The sequence below is a fragment of the Cervus elaphus genome, chromosome X, assembly GCF_910594005.1.
Source record: "Cervus elaphus chromosome X, mCerEla1.1, whole genome shotgun sequence".
Taxonomy (NCBI): domain Eukaryota; kingdom Metazoa; phylum Chordata; class Mammalia; order Artiodactyla; family Cervidae; genus Cervus; species Cervus elaphus.
In genome coordinates, this window is record NC_057848.1 from 122,613,746 (window position 1) to 122,630,283 (window position 16,538).

Sequence of the window (16,538 nt, forward strand, 5' to 3'; positions counted from 1 at the left end):
TCCTCAACTAGACAATAAAAATCACAAACCATGAAGTTTCAATAACATTAAATATCCAGGGAAAAGTTAACAAAAAATGTGCAAGTAGAAAATTAAACTTTATTGACAGAACTTTAACAGTCAAATAAACAGCATAAGAACAGCATAGATGGTTTCAGTTTATCTTCTTTCAAGCAAATGGTTCCCCTTCACCTATAATATAAACATTAAACTTACTTAGCAGAACTTTATTTCGATGAGAGGAGAGGTATACAAAGTTCACTGCAGTTGTAGTTCTATAAAATGGACTAAAGCAAGAACACTAAGGGTAACCCTTTGGCTTACATTCAGTTCATCCTCTCTAGAAATTTTAAAGACTCTTCAGGCACATTATGAGTATTTTTAAAAACACACTACACTTCCTAGTTATACAAGAAAACAAGGACACTGAGTTCAGAACAAATAAATCAATGGAACCTATCAGAATGTAGTTTCAGTAGAAGGCAAAACTGTGTACACATTCAGTAAAATATCTAACAACAAACAACAACCTAAGGAAAACAAAATACACAAAAAATGAAACAAAAACGTCCCCCAAAAGTATCATTTACATGTATTGATTTGAAATAATATTGTGAATATAGGATAGCTAAATAGTTGTTACCTCTGTTACTGCTTAAGTGAAGTAAATAAAAAGGCCAGTATTACATTTGTTTCTTCTCTACTGTGGAAAAGTATAGAAATTTTCATTTGTTTTAGTTTACCCCTGATATGGTTGTTTTAAGTTGGTTCAACATGTGCCCCCCCTTTCCTTGTGGCCCTCACATAATTCTAAATGTTTCTTTTCACCCTGGAAAGCATTCCAGTTGGTATAATAGATTAGATGGTGACACTAATTTTAAGTCATTACTATCACTCGCGACATGGTGACATCAACATGTGAAGCAGAAATAGGACTGTTTCTCACAGCCAAACCAAAAAAAGAAAGAAAAAAAGGAGAGAAGAAAAGAAAAGGGAGAGCAAGAGGGAGTATGCATGAGACAGAAAAGCAAGTAGGAAGACAGAAAGAAAGTCTGGAAAAGAAGATATTTTTCCTTGTTTCTAAAGGATAATGGTTTGTGAGAGACAACTCTGACCAATTTCAAAAGTTCATCCAAGGTATCTGTGATGTTTAGTTATTTAGTTACTGTGGGGTATGTTAAATATTTGTTTTTCTATCCTATTAGCCATTTCATCAATATTATGAAAATATCTGAATTGCAGATTATACTGTTTTAATTCTGTAATATACTGTTAAGTGTCTTGTTCATATTTCTTATTATGTGTACTTGGGCTTTCTCCATTTTCTTCACAGTTATGTAAACTGAGAGGAATGGACTGGGAATTTGGGGTTGGCAGATACAAACTATTACACTCAGAATGGATAAACAACAAGGTCCTACTATACCACACAGGGAACTATGTCCAATCTCCTGTGATAAATCACAACGGAAAAGAATATTTTTAAAAATGTATATATACATGTTAAAAATTATGTAAACTAGCACATTGTCTTTATTTATTAGTTGAATTTATTTTCCTCTTCCTAACAATTGATACCTGTCTTTTATTAACTATCTTTTTCTTTTTCCCTTCAGTTCACTCTGTTGCTCTTTTTCTTACCTTTTATATTGGATGTAGGATTTTATATTTATGTACTTTGTAATTTATGTATTGGTCTTTTCAAGTACCACACATATTTAGGGCGAAGATTTTTCTATGAGAACATTTTAATCATGTTCTGTAGTTACATGGAGGTAGTCTGGAAGTGCTATTTTCCTCTAAATGTTCTAATGGAATGGAACAAAATTGTAAAGTGAAAATGTTTAGGAGACTAATACACAGTACATTCTTCCCTAACTATGAAGTTCTTCCTTTAAAATCGGAATCATGCAATTAATTGTCAACAATTTGGAAAACACGTATGTGAAAGATACTAAGTTGATTACGTGGGAAGAACTAGAGTTACGGACTTTGACCTTCAAAACTTTTAAACTGATGCATCAAAGAGGAAAAATAACATATTTGATATGGTTAGAGATGATTATATCATGAGGCTCAGATTTTTATTAGTACTTTACGCGTGACACTGGGATGTATGGCAAAAACCATCATCAAAAACCATCACAAAGTAATTCTTCTCCAATTAAAATATGCAAAGTGAAGTGAAGTCGCTCAGTCGTGTCCGACTCTTTGGACCCCGTGGATTGTCGCCTGCCAGGCTCCTCCTTCCATGGATTCTCCAGGCAAGAATACTGGAGTGGGTTGCCATTTCCTTCTCCAAAATAAGCAACCCCCTCACAAAAAAAAAAAAAAAAAAAAAAAAAACCAGACCAAACGTGGGGGCAGGTAGTGTGCTTAGCATGTGTATCTTACTCACACCTGCCTTGAATACCACTGACTACACGCACTCTCTCAACTTGATCATCCACAGACGCAGGAAACTAGACTATCTTGGCCATTTCATTGTTCAGTCATTTCATGCTTCATTGGGGAAAGGATTTAAAATGCAACTGCTTTTTAAGAGCTAGAGAATTCAGAATTTGAGAGAATTTAACAAACATCAAGCAGAATGTTGCCTCATTTTCTTTTTTAAAGAAAAGTTTATTTATTTATTTTAATTGGAGGCTAATTACTTTAAAATATTGTCATGGTTTTTGCCATACATCGACATGAATCAGCCATAGGTGTACATGTGTTCCCCATCAGAAAATGAAATCTCAATTCCCCTGTTATAATTTGACTCAAGATGCTATTTTATGATAAATAAATCATGGAAAACAGAGTATTCCTGTATGCATGCCATCGAAGAGAACCAGAGAATGCAAAAATTAGCATTGAACAATGAGCACTGTAGTGTACCTGTTCTGAATTCACAACTTACATGAGTAAAGTTGACTTTAGAAGTTAAGGGATTTCACAGAATCACACACATTATGTTAAAGCTGGTACTAGAACCTACATGAATACCTGAGCATATTTCATATTAACTGATATTTATTACAGATGCATTCCATATTTGTTACAAGCAGAAATTATAAAAGAACCTGAAAATTATTAGCTGTTGGTTAAAGTACTTATACTCAAGAGAAGGAAACAGTTTCCTATTTTCAATTCGATATGGCTTTGATCCTGTCTGTTTCTTTATTTGCAAGTCTGTAAGTCAGGCACTCAGGCATCTGGGGTCTGAACTATCTTTCAAAGAATATGTGAACTCTGTTATTAAAATAATACTATTTTTCCCTCTATATTTTTAAAGATGTAATATTCTGAAAAACAGAAACCATATAAATTACTTTCTGAATGGATGACATACCTCCTCTGGCATTTCAACAGTCTCTGTATCTGATGCAATCTCCTCCTTGACATCAGGACCATCTCCGCCTTGACCCCCAGTCTTTGCCAAAGCCAATTCCTGGAGATCAGTTTCCAGGTCACAATCTTAAAAAAAAAAAAAGTATGAATTCAGCTGTAGAGCATACACTATAAACAAGGGAATGATAATATTGATCCCCTCAGTGTTATGAATTAAAAGCCTTGGGATAGTTTGGTAAAAATGTGATGAATAAAAACCTCAGGAGCATTATTCCAGGAATGTTTTGCTGGAGAAAAAGGAAAGCAGAATTTTCCAGATGTTATGACCATTTTCCTTTCCCAGGGCTGTCCTCAGACAACTCAGTTGTCCCCTTCTCTTTGTACAAGGGAACATTTGAGCGACCACACTAACCTGCAAACTATACTCTCCTCAGTTTTTTAGGAACTGTCTAAAGCCCTTTTCTAATGTTTCCTTTCCTCCTCTTACTGGTTATGTCTTAAGACATGATGCACACATACACTTTACCTCCAGGGGCATCCTTCTCCCTCTCTTCATCATGATTCACTGGATCCTCTCCATTGACTTCCTCCTTTCCAGGTGTGATATCCTGAATCTCAGCTGGTGCTTCCTCTTGTTGAGGTTGCCCAACACTGGGCTGCTGGTCCTAGGAGTGTGCGCATGCAAGTAAAACTTTTTGTTGTTAACACATCTAACAGCATAAATATACATAATACACAGACATATCTAATCATAAGTAAACCTAACAACATTTTCCCAACACAATTCTCTGGACTTACTTTTAATAAAGTTACTCTTCCCACAGAGAAGATTTAGCTCCCATAAGAGTTACCCAGAAAGACTTTGGAAGCTATTTAAATCTATGCTGGGATGGAAGTGTGCAATCTGTTGTTAATAAACAGGAGGAGGGAGTCACTGGGCACATTTCCAGGGAATTTCACAGTATACTCATCCAGGCAATGCCAGACTGTAATATATCTGGATCAGTGTTCCTTCCTAAGACAAACTGTCACCCTTTATCAGCACGGAAGACCTTTATCACTGCATCTGCATTACTTAACATCGTTTTCTCAAAAGTAAATTTGTGCTAATAGAAAATATCAAATGCTAAGGTACTCACAACCACAGGTTCATCCAGCTGGGACGAATCTTGACCTGTAGATCCCAATGTTGATGCCACTTGCCCACTCATATTTCTCCCTGAAAGGAGAATATTGTGATTTAGAAAATGTATTTAAGAGTACAGCTATATTTGATCACTTTTATGACCATATGTTGACTTCCTACGTTTTAAAACTGTGAAAATACTTTCAAAAGAAAGTATGGGTGTACATGCATTCCAATGACACCAAATACAGTTGCTTGCAAAGCCATGTGTATCTTCGCTAAGCTGGCAGAGAAATCACCTTAAGGTACACAACAAGACAGAGAATTGTTGTGAGGAAGTTTGATTTCAAAACAGAATTCTCCATCATGAAGATAGTTAGTGAAATACTGCTAGGGATTTAAAAATTCAGGACTACTGCTCTTGTTACACTCCTATTCACCAGACCTATTTTCCCCAACTCCCTTGGAATTCAGTGGGAACAGGTAGAATGGGTTAGTCTTACAGCTTGACTATGGCGATTTTCTCAGCGTCTGTGGCTGAGCTGGGTCTGCATACAGAGCATACCGGTCCACTTCTCTCTTGGCACCTTACCACAATACTCGTGATAGGGTCACAAACCCACTGCGGTCCTGTTTCTAGGCCTTTCCTTAATCGCCACACTGCCCCCTGCCCAGGTCCCACGCCTGGCCGCAGATTCTGTGCTCTGTTATCACTTCCAGGGCTCCAATGAGCCAGATATCTCAAACAGCACCCCCAAGGCTCCCCACACTGTCATCTGACCCCCTGCCCTCCTCTGCCCACCGCCCTTCCTCTCCAGCCACCAGGACAAGATCTAGGGCGTCGCGACACCTGTGAGGAGGAAGATGATGACCTCGAGGGCCTTCCTCCTCAAAAGCCGCAGATGACACTGCCCGACCCGCCCGAAGCTCGCTGACTCCCCCTCACACGCACGCACACTTAAACTCCAGACAGGACAGATTTGTGAACCCACCTGGTGAGTCTCAAGTAGTGAGAATGAACCGGAACTGAATAAACACACCCGTCTCAGGCCCAACGGTTCTCACAGAATGCGCTCAGGAAGGCGTATGCGCACTAAGGCGCATGCGCAGAAAGAGGCGCGTGCACACACCCTGCGCATGCTCCCTGACTTGGGCCTGTGCAGTGCAGGTTGAGGTTTTCCCGCCACTGAGGTAGAGTCCTGGAACCGCAGGGTCTCTGGAGGATGAGAAAAGGGCTTGAAGACTATATGTTTTTCCTTCCAGGGCAGTCTAGCTTACGCATCCACAAACTGTGGTGATAGGTAGTCCCAGGTTACCCTTAGTGGAGAATGTGTCTCAGGAAGACACTCATGACAGAAATAGGTATTAAGGTTTTTAATACCTATTTTTATACATGCTTTGATGAACCATTTCTTTCTCTGCTTCTGGGTTTTCCATCATGCTTGCAATGGCTTTACTCATTTCCATGGAATAAATACATACATCCATACCTCTGTTGCCATTTTTTGCTTGGAGCACTGCACATTTAAATCTCTGAACTGGTAACTGATTTCTCTGAATATACCTCTGGTTCCTATACAATATTGTTCTTTTAGCATCGGGCTTTACTTTCACCTCCAGACACATCCACAACTGGGTGTTGTTTCCACTTTGGCTTAGCCTTTTCATTCCTTCTGTAGCTAGTTCTTCACTCTTCTCCAGTAGCACATTCTTCTTATTATTCTATTATAGTGGGAATTTTCGTGCTTACTAGGAGTTTTAATTTTACCCAAGAGAAAGGAAAACATGCTCACACAAGGACCTTTACTCAAATATTCTACTCATGTACTCCTAATAGCCATACCTAGAAATAGCCCAACTATTCAACAACTGGTATACAGATGGAAGAAAAACAAAAGCTTATACTCATAGAAAATAATACTACACAGTCACATAAAAAGGAACTACTAATGCATGTAACAGCAGGATGCATCTCAGCTGTGCCAATGAGAAATGTCAGACACAGTAAGCTATATTATATGATTTCATGTCAATGGATTCCTGGAAAAGGCACAAGTATAGGCACAGAAATATATCTGTGGTTGCCAGTGTATAGGAGTGGAGGAAGGAGTCTGATGGCAAATAGCCCAAGGGAGCATTTGCGAACCCAAGTGTCCCTCCCCATCCCCACTCTGCAGGTGTAGGAAAACCTGTCCTCCCCTAGTTGACCCTCAGGAACACGAACCCCAAATAGCCTCCGCAACTCCTCCCCCCTCGCTCCCCACCCATCATACAGGGTTGCTCTGGAGTTCCTCTTGTCTGCCTGGGTTTCAAGGCTCCCTGCCAGCATTCAGTAGGTGCCCTAGATATCTCACATTCTTGATAGTATCGCTTGAAGGATACAAGTTTTAATTTTGATGATTCCGAATTGCCTATTTTTGTTTCCTTTGGTGCTTGTGCTTTTTGTATCATATCTAGGAAATCATTGCCTAATCCAACATTCACATTTACATCTCTGTTTTCTTCTGAGTACTTTATAGTTTTAGCTCTTATATTTAGGTGTTTTATCAATTTTCAGTTTATTGTTATATACAGTGTGAGGTATAGGTTGAAATTGATTCTTTTGCATGTGAACATCCAGTTATTCCAAGACGATTTGTTCAAACATTATTCTTTGCCATTGAATGGCCTCTACACCCCTCACAATAATCAACTGACCATAGAAATATGGGCTTGTTTCTTGACTCTCCATTCCATGCCATTCTGTGTCTATATACAATCCTTATGTCAGTACCATAATGTCTTGATTATTGTAGGTTTGAAGTGGGTTTTGAAATTGGGAAGTGTAACTACTTGTTCTTTCTCCACACTGTTTTCGCTATCCCAGGACCCTTTTAATTCTTACAATTCTAGGATCAGTTTGTTGATTTCCAGGGGAAAAGAGCAGTTTGAATTTTGATAGGCCTCTATTAGGGGAGTACTGCCATCTTAACACAATAGTGAGTCTTCCAATCCACAAATGTGATCTCCAAAGTCTGTAAAACTCTGAGCAAGCTCTGGGAGTTGGTGATGGACAGGGAAGACTGGCATGCGGCAGTCCATGGGATCCCAAAGAGTCAGACACGACTGAGCGACTGAACTGAAGTAAAATTTCACTCATCTAGAGTGTCTTTCATTTCACTCAGCAATGTTTTGTAATTTGTATTGTACAAGTCCTGAACGTGTATAGAAATCTATTTGCTCTTTGTATATGACCTTGTATTCTGTAAACCTGTCGTCCCCTATATTAGGTCTAACAGTTTCTGTGGGGAGAGGGTGGTTCTTCACAATTTTTTATACACAAGATTATATCATGGATCGACAAGATGGTGGCGGAGTAGTTGGATGGGGAATACATCTCTCTCCAAGGATACATCAGGAATATACCTTCAGACACAGAAGTGCATGCAGAACACCAGCCGAGCACAGATAGCAGCACCTGACCAGTGGAAAAGAATATATAGGCCCACAAAAAACTCAGTAGGATGAGGCAACTAGGGAGAAAAAACAGGAGTGTTAGTAGGGCTGGACCTGCCCTCGGTCAGTCGGGGAACTGAAGCAAGTGTCCGATCCCCAGATGGGGCAATTGTCTGAGTCAGAGGAGAAACATTTAAGGCTGAGAGTGAAACAGCTCATCTGTGGCACCCTAAATGGAGTGCGAATCAGACATCCTTCCCACAGCCATACATACCCTAGATGGTGCAGTGGCTGGGAGCTGGAATTTAGGGATTGTGGAACAATCCCAGGGCAAGGGCTGCTGTTGACTGCACAGAGACTGATGGAGGGGATGTAAGGGAGGAGACTGTGGTGGGAAATACCTGTGGAGGAAATTCGGGCAGCCATGGAAGTAAGGTGATACTGCTGAGTCATGTGTAGGGCGTGGAGCCATCACCATTGCCTCTCGAACATGCCAGCACTGGCAGCTGAACAATAGAGAGGCTGGCCCATCAAATGCCTGACGCACTGAACTACAGAGTAGGACTACACCCAGGGTGCTTCTTTAAGTGACTGATGCACCAAACTACAGAGTAGGACCACACCCAGGGTGCTTCTTTAAGTGACTGATGCACCAAACTACAGAGTAGGACCCCATCCACGGTGCCCCTTTAAGTGCCTGATACTTGAACAACAGAGAAGGATCCCAGGTAAGGAAGCCCTCTATGTGTCTGAATGGGCGGAGCTATGGAGAAAAACTGGCCAAAGAGGCCTTCTGATCGCCAGCTACAAGAGCCTCGAGAAAACACTCTGATAGGGCCATAACTCCTGTGGCAGAGGCAGTCCGTGTCCCTGCACACTTGGCACCGCCAGGGTCCCTGCACGCCAAGCTGCTGTGCAACGTTCACGATCACCTCGCACTGGGGCAGAGCTGCCACAGACAAGAAAAGTCTTATGTCTGTGCATGCAGGGTCACGTTGGTAGTGTCCGACTCTTTGTGACCCTGTGGACTGTGGCTTACCAGCCTTCTCTGTCAGGGAGAGGGGTTCTCCAGGCAAGAATACTGGGGTGTATTGGCCAATACTGGTTGCCATACCCTTCTAGAGCACTATACTTCCTGCTGCCCTAGCCGCCAACTCCCCTGAGTACCTGATGTTGCCAAAACCCCTGTGACTCACGCAGCTGCACCACCTCCACACCTGGCCCTCACACGGGCAAACCCAAGTCCTCCAAGGCAGCCTCAGGAGCAAACCCCAGTGGACCGCCCATATCCAGAGGTGGAAATAAAACCACAATTGAAACCCAAGGGCAGTGTGACTAAGGAAGAAGACTCAAAACCCTCCCACCAGCTGCACAAGCTGCAGATTTATTCCACACGATCAACTAGACAGACTCTGTGTCTGTGGGAATATATAAAAGGTCACTGAGAGCTCCCACAAAAGATCACATCATCTGCAAATAGAATAGTTTTACTTCTTTGCCAATGTAGATTCATTTTATTCCTTTCCCTTGCTTTATTACCCTCTCCAGAACCATGTGGAATAGAAGTGGTAAGAGATGTTATCCTTCTATAGTTCTTGATTTTCAGGGGAAGTACTTCTGCCTTTTATCATTAAGTATGATGATAGAGATGGGTTTGTCATAGATGTTTTATATCACATTCAAAATGTTGCCTTCTGCTTCTAGTTTGAGTCTTTGTATTTTGAATGGATGCTGAATTTTGTCAAATTCTTTTTTAGGTAGCTACTGAGATGATAATGCCGTTTTTTTCCCTTATTCTACTGAGGTGGTATAATAAGTTAATGGATTGTTAACAGTAAATGAACAAGGACGAGGATTTTGTAAGGATCTTTCTTTTTCTTTCTTTCTTTCTTTTCTTTTTTAGGATTTTCACTTCCATTGATGTTGCCAAAATGCAGTCCATCAGTAAAGCCAGAGAAGGAAAGCTTGTTTACTACCACATCACATCATTCTTGGAGCAGACACTCTGCTGCAGTGAACAGGATGCTTAGACCTTTGCTCATCACGGAGTTCACCAGTTGTGTAGGAGGGAGGCTGAGCATGGTTAGAAATGCAAATAGTTCGATCCCACCCAGAATCAAAAAGACTGAGTGATAAATGGCTCCCCATGGAACCACAGGAAGTAGAAGGTACTACAGGGGAGAGGGTTCCATTTCGTTACAATGCAAGTACTGTGTATGGATGGACAAACCGTCCACCACTGCCCAGGGTGACAAACCGTAGCCTTTGACACAGATGGGGAGGATGCCACCCTGGAGACCCAGGCCTCAAACCTGGTCCGAGGGCAGTCCCCTTTCTCAGATGTCCAGGAGGACACTCCAGGCCCATTTTGATCATGCCAACACCGTGCAGATTTGAATACACAAGCAGCAGTGATTGGTTGTGGAGATTCGGAGGCAAGGAATCCCAGACCACTCTGGGGAGCCCACGTGGAAAACACAGGCTCAGGCTCTCACGGGGTACAGGGACAGAGACCCCAGATCAGGCCAGGGCTCACACAGTCAGGTGCTGAGGTTGATGGGCAAGAGTTCACAGTGGGGTCTTTGGTCTGAGCACAGGAGGACCAGTGGATCCCAGTCTCCAGGAGTGTTCACTGCCCAGTAAACAGGCTGAAGATGCTTCCCCAGTCAGTGGCTGCATTAGTGAGGTCACTCTAGGAGTCAGCTGGCATCCGTGGGCGCATCTCTGAGTCTTAGATAATCAGTCATCTGAGTTGCAGTGTCCTAAGCACTTCTAAGGTGTCATCTCACTTGAAGAAAACCCTGTCACCCCTGCAGGAACTTGAGTCCTGCTCTTTCTCTCTGAGACCCCCTCCCTTTCGCCCCAGCCCTGAGGGAAGGGCCTTGGACGCCTGGTCTAGGTCTGGATTTTCTCTGGATCCTAGAGAGATTTTCAGTTCAGCCCTCACCAGGACATTAAGACAGACACCTCTGTGTGGGCAGGAGAGAGGTGTCCTGCAGAATGCAGGGAGCAGGCAAGGTCCTCAGGGGATCATCTGAGGCAGTGAGGGTGCTGGGTGAGAGGCCACAAATGGGGTGAGGATGTAACAGAGGCCCTGTGAGCAGGGCTAGAGAGGGGCTAAAGAGTCTCCTGGAGTGGGAGGGAGGCCTGGTGGAAGGTGAGGGGAGAGGGTGGGGAATTGGGATAGAGAGCATTTGTGGTAGCTGTCACCAGGAGAGGGACTCCGGGAAACGACAGATGACTAGAGGGATGTAAGGGAGCTGTCATAGGCACAGTGAGGGGAAGACCTCTCCTATCTCCAGAATTCAGTTGTCCACCGTGTGTGCTGAGACATGACAGAGAGGACAAGGTCCCTCGGACTCGTTCTGTGGATCTGGGATTCACTCTGACCCTCCCGTGGGGCACAATACAAAGTCAACACGACCAGAGGTGACCAGGTTGGGTTAAGTCCATTCTGAGGACCCAGACATGGGAAATCAATTTCAGAACTCCTCAGCTCTCAGGCAATCCCCACCCCTGGGATGAATCTGCCTTGCTCAGGATGACATGCTGGTGAATGCAGACTGCAGGGACTGCAGGACTGGAGGCCTCTGTCCCTTGGGGTTGACTGAACAGAGACTCAGTGCAAATGCCAACACAGCAGCCCAGAGGGAAAGATGTGGGGCTCTGTGTCCCAGGGTGCAGGCTGTAGGCTCTGGGGGAGAGGGGTGAAGCCTCTGTGCTAAAGGAGAGCTGTTATCTAGAGTCGTGTCTACTTAAAGAAAAGCATATAACAGGAGAGTTGTGAGTTTAAGTTGGGTTTGGAGTCTTCTGGGAACTACAACCCAGGACACAGATCCTCTGTGAACTACAACCCAGGACACAGATCCTCCGTTAGCTCTGAGGAAACTGCTTGGAGGAGGTAGCAGAGAAGTCAGTATGATTGTTGCCTAGGAAGTACACGCAGTCAGGCGTGCACATTGGTTAAAGATTGCTGTGAAACACAGAGATCAGATGTCACAAGTTCATTATTTTCATGCTTTTCTGTGTGGGGAAGAGGCAAGAATTTAGGGTCACTGAACCTTTTCCTGAGGTATCGGTAAATAAAAAAGGCCAACTTGTCCAAAGCACAGTGTGCTTCATAATGTTTTTCACCGTAAATTCCTTCAGAATGCACTTTAGGTCAGCAATCACAGTGATTACAACTTAACAGTTGTAGTACTGGCTGACAGTAATGCTGTTTGTCTTAAGGATCTGAATTTACCTGAGGCCAGATGTTCAAGGTGGATTTAGAAAACGCAGAGGAACCAGAGATCAAATTGCCAACATCCTTTGGATCATAGAAAAAGCTAAAGAATTCCAGAAAAACATCTCCTTCTGTTTAATGACTATGCCAATGCCTTTGACTGTGTGGACCTCAACAAACTCTCGAACACTCTGAAAGAGATGGGAATACCAGATCACCTGATGTGCCTCTTGACAAATGTGTATGCAGGTCAGGAAGCAACAACCAGAAGTGGACATGGAACAACAGACTGGTTCCAAATAGGAAAAGGCGTAACTCAAGGCTGTATATTGTCATCCTGCTTATTTAACTTGGATGCAGAGTACATCATGAGAAACAGTGGGCTAGATGAAGCACAACCTGGAATCAAGATTGCGAGGAGAAATATCAGTAACCTCAGATATACAGATGACACCACCCTTATTGGAGAAAGCGAAGAAGAACTAAAGGGTCCTTTGAAGAAAGTGAAAGAGGAGAGTGAAAAATTTGGCTTAAAACTCAACATCCAGAAAACTAAGATCATGGTATCTGGTCCCATCACTTCATGGCAAATAGATGGGGAAACAGTGACAGACTTTATGTTGGGGGGCTCCAAAATCAATGCACATGGTGACTGTAGCCATCAAATGAAAGGACACTTGCTCCTTGGAAGTACAATTAGGACCAAGCTAGACAGCATATTAAAAAGCAGAGACATTACTATGCCAAGAAAGGTCCATCTAGTCAAGGCAATGGTTTTCCCAGTAGTCATGTATGCATGTGAGAGGTGGACTGTAAAGAAAGCTGAGTGCCGAAGAATTGATGCTTTCAAACTGTGGTGTTGGAGAAGACTCTTGAGAGTCCCTTAGACTGCAAGGAGATCCAACCAGTCCATCCTAAAGGAGATTAGTCCTGAATATTCATTGGAAGGACTGATGCTGAAACTGAAACTCGAATACTTTGGCCAACTGATTCGAAGAACTGACTCATTTCAAAAGACCCTGATGCTGGGAAAGATTGAAGGTGGGAGGAGAAGGGGACAGCAGAGGATGAGATGGTTGGATGGCATCACCGACTCAATGGACATGAGTTTGCATAAACTCTGGGAGTTGGCGATGGACAGGGAGGCCTGGAATGCTGCAGTCCACGGGCTCTCAGAGAGTTGGACACGACTGAATGACTGAACTGAATTGAGAGTTGGAATTGTCTAAGATGTTTAGGGTCTCTGTCCTCAGGTGTGACGTATTTGAGCTGTTTTGGGTTGCTTTCCAGGATGAGTGCTCTCTAAACTGTTTGTGGATCTCTGTCCCAGGGATGAAGTCTCTGAACTATTTGGGAGGGTTTTGTCCAGAGGGTTGGGTCTCTGAGCTGTTCATGGATCTGCATATGAGAGTAGTCTTAAGAGGAAGGCTGGATGGACCCCACTCTCATGGGTCTTAGAAGCAGACCTATGATATCACATTTGCTATGATTTCTCCCATGCCTCCCTACAGAGATAAAATCTTGTAGCCCCATCCTCAAGGAGGGCAAGTCATGTGCAGTACACAGGAGCCCATGGTAACAATACTGAAGAGAACAATACTTCCTGACAGGACTACCACCCTTGATAGGGGCCCTGTGAAAAAATTGTGTAGAGGCACTCACTCAATCTGCCCAACCCATCAGAAAGAGTCCACCATTTGCAGATGGGAGCCCAAGGCCCAGTGCAGATGGAAGGTCTCGGATCATGAGGACAGGATGAGCTCTATGCAGGCTTGGGCTCCTTGGAGGAGGCAGGGAAGACTCAGCAGAACCCTGGCCATGTAGTGGGGGAGGGGGACATTGGCACAGGGCTACAAGGACCCTCTGACTGTCTCACTGTCAGGATATGTCTCGGTGTCTTCCCCATCATACACCCAGCTGCTCACCTGATGTATTGAATGTAATCTGCACATTCCCTGGGGATGTGGTGGTGGAAAATGCAGAGATGAGCCTCCAAGCAGATGGGGATCAACATCACATTCACCAATTTGCATGAGGCTCGACCACAAATGGAGCCATTCCTGCCTCTATTTCCCCCACTGAAGCATTCCTTGGCACTGAGGTCAGCAGGAGGGCAGTCAGGGCTGGACAGCTTGTGAGGGACCCTGTGTACAGCATGAGCCTCCCCATGACTGGATCATCTCCATGTCTTGATCAGGGCAGAGGACTCTGATGTGTGCCAAGGGAGCATGATTTAGACTCAGGCCTCGGGCAACTAAGTGATTTCCTAGAGACAGTCCCTGGTGGGGGGCGGGGCGGGAAGGGGGAGCAGCTTATTTTCTCCTGTAGAGATAGGTACCTCATCCAGTAGCAGGGCTGGGGGCCCATAGGTGGGTGCTAATTGGGGATCCTTTGCTGCCAGAGATAGTCTCTCTGTCCCTGTCCAAAGTTCTATCTTTGTATTTCTCCCTGCCATCTCTGTGTCTGTTACATCCTCCCTCTTAGCCTTTATGAGACTGTTTGTGACCTCTCGCATACCGTGAGGTTCCTTCCTCCTTCCTGAGGGTATCATCAATCAACATGGATGTCCACTGGGAGCAGTAGAAGGGATTCCCCTTGAGTGTAGTGGATTCCAGGAAAGGCATGTTCAACTGCAGAGGGTCTGTGGATTTCCCGGGATGAATCTAGAGCTCCTCAACAAACCTTGTGTGATCTGGGCATCTGAAAGAACCTTGGGGGCTTCTCTGGTAAGAACCCTCCTGTGGCTCAAGTCAAAGTCACCTCTATGGCCAGAGGCCCTAGGGGACCCGCCCCTCATCACCGCTCTCATCGGATCTCCCGGCCCTCCCTCCATCATGCTGTGACAGTCACATAGCCCTCAACATTCTTTTCATACACTCTACACTGAGTTTCACTCCCGTTTTTACACTGGCCTTAAATCTGTCTGAGACACTTTTCTCCCTGAGAGGCATCTCCGCAAGGTTTTGTTCAAATGTCACAATCTTAGAAGGAACATCCCTGGCCACTCTTTCTAGATATCATCCCCTCTCTCTATTTCACTATCCCGGTTTAATTTTAATCATAGAAATTATGAACACCCGATAAATTACTTATCTTTTGGGGCTGTATGACCCCAACACAATGTAAGTTGATGAAGCCAAGATTGGTGTTCTCTTTCCTAACACACAGAGTTCTGCTTGACAGAAACTGTGGAGAAGATGATTGAATGTAGGCATGAATAAGCAAATTAAACTTGTTGACATAGGCATAGCTAGACAGGCTGAGGATTCTGCTAGTGAACATATTCAGGCATGACAAGATAGTGAGAAACCCATGGTCTTTATCTCGCCTATGCACTATCCTTGGCTCCCCTCGGAGTTGACCCCTTTCCGAACAGAATGGAATGTCCTGTTGTCCTTCTCACATATTACTCGGAGTCAACGACAGAGGCCTTCCCCACCCCAGACCTTCAGATCCCAGTCCAAAGCTTTCTCTCCCCTGCCCGCTGGGGGACTGTGGCTGGCTTTCCCCATTGAGACCTATTCTGTATTAAACAGGAAAGCACAAACAAGAACAATGCCCAGCACACAGAAAATGCTTTCCATGCTTCCTGTTACGATAGTGGCCACTACAGAGAAGTAATCTTCAGTTTATGGAGACATTTTTCGGAGTCCAAGATTGCAGCAATCGGCGGGGTTTCATCCTCACGTTGCCTTTCCACCCTTGGAGGATCATCCACCCTCTAACGGTCCACCGGCATCTACATCGGCTGTTCCCCAGGCTCACCACCAAGGGGCGCGCCAGATGAAACAGTATGGTCCTAGGATGGAGCACTGAGGGGTAGCGGTAGAACCACCCACTCTGGAAGGTACCATTCAAGAGCGCGTATGACAACACAGAGAGTACCTTTACCCCGCCTCGGGCATCGACCAGAGTTCCTAGCGGAGGCACCCATGGCACCACTGCCTCCATCCCCATTCGCTCCATTGCGGCTTCCCGCTGCATCTGAGTCCGAGTGGACACCGGTATTAAGCGGCAGCTGTCCTCGTCTCTTTTCCAATTCCACCCCTTCGTTTCTACATGGTTACATCCAAGGGGGGACGGCTACGGAGCGAGATGCGCTACCAGTTTGGGGTCTGGCGTCAGGGAGCGTTCTGCGCATTGATTGGTCACCGCGAGGTCGCCGGAATGAGCTCTTCCGGGGCGCGAATCGGCGCCGGAAGTCCCGCGAGACCCGCCCTGCTTCGTCTCCTGCCCAGTTCCAGTTGGCTGGCTGGCAGTTACAGGCACTGGGAGGGCAGAACTGGACCTGAGGACGAGAGGCATGTTGCCGTTCGCGGCTTTTTAGAGCATACAGTTTTTCTCGGAGTTTTATTGCTTTTCCCGAAGGGGTCGAATAGCTGCCCTGGTTAGTGGCGAGGTTTGGCGCAGTCGCTGGCT

General features: G+C 44.5%; 1 protein-coding gene and 1 long non-coding RNA gene across 11 annotated transcripts in view; both read right to left on the reverse strand.

Annotated features, from left to right (window-relative positions):
• The window catches only part of LOC122689036, a 574,758-nt gene that overhangs the window by 337,163 nt on the left and 221,057 nt on the right, over nucleotides 1-16,538 (reverse strand). The window lies entirely within an intron of this gene.
• Nucleotides 83-16,281, reverse strand: LOC122689027 (X antigen family member 5-like). 6 transcript variants are annotated; one of them, XR_006339665.1, is made up of 6 exons: nucleotides 16,011-16,281; nucleotides 5,452-5,675; nucleotides 4,473-4,552; nucleotides 3,860-3,998; nucleotides 3,335-3,459; nucleotides 83-192 (listed from the first exon to the last, which is right to left on the reverse strand). XR_006339665.1 is itself a non-coding variant. In XM_043895108.1 (5 exons), exons 1-5 carry the CDS (start codon nucleotides 16,051-16,053, stop codon nucleotides 160-162), a joined length of 420 nt encoding a protein of 139 aa, XP_043751043.1. In that variant the 5' UTR covers nucleotides 16,054-16,274; the 3' UTR covers nucleotides 83-159. The 6 variants fall into 6 exon arrangements, 3 of the variants coding, with proteins under 3 accessions (XP_043751043.1, XP_043751042.1, XP_043751044.1); XR_006339666.1 differs by having other exon boundaries at nucleotides 5,500-5,675; nucleotides 16,005-16,280; XR_006339664.1 differs by having other exon boundaries at nucleotides 16,005-16,280.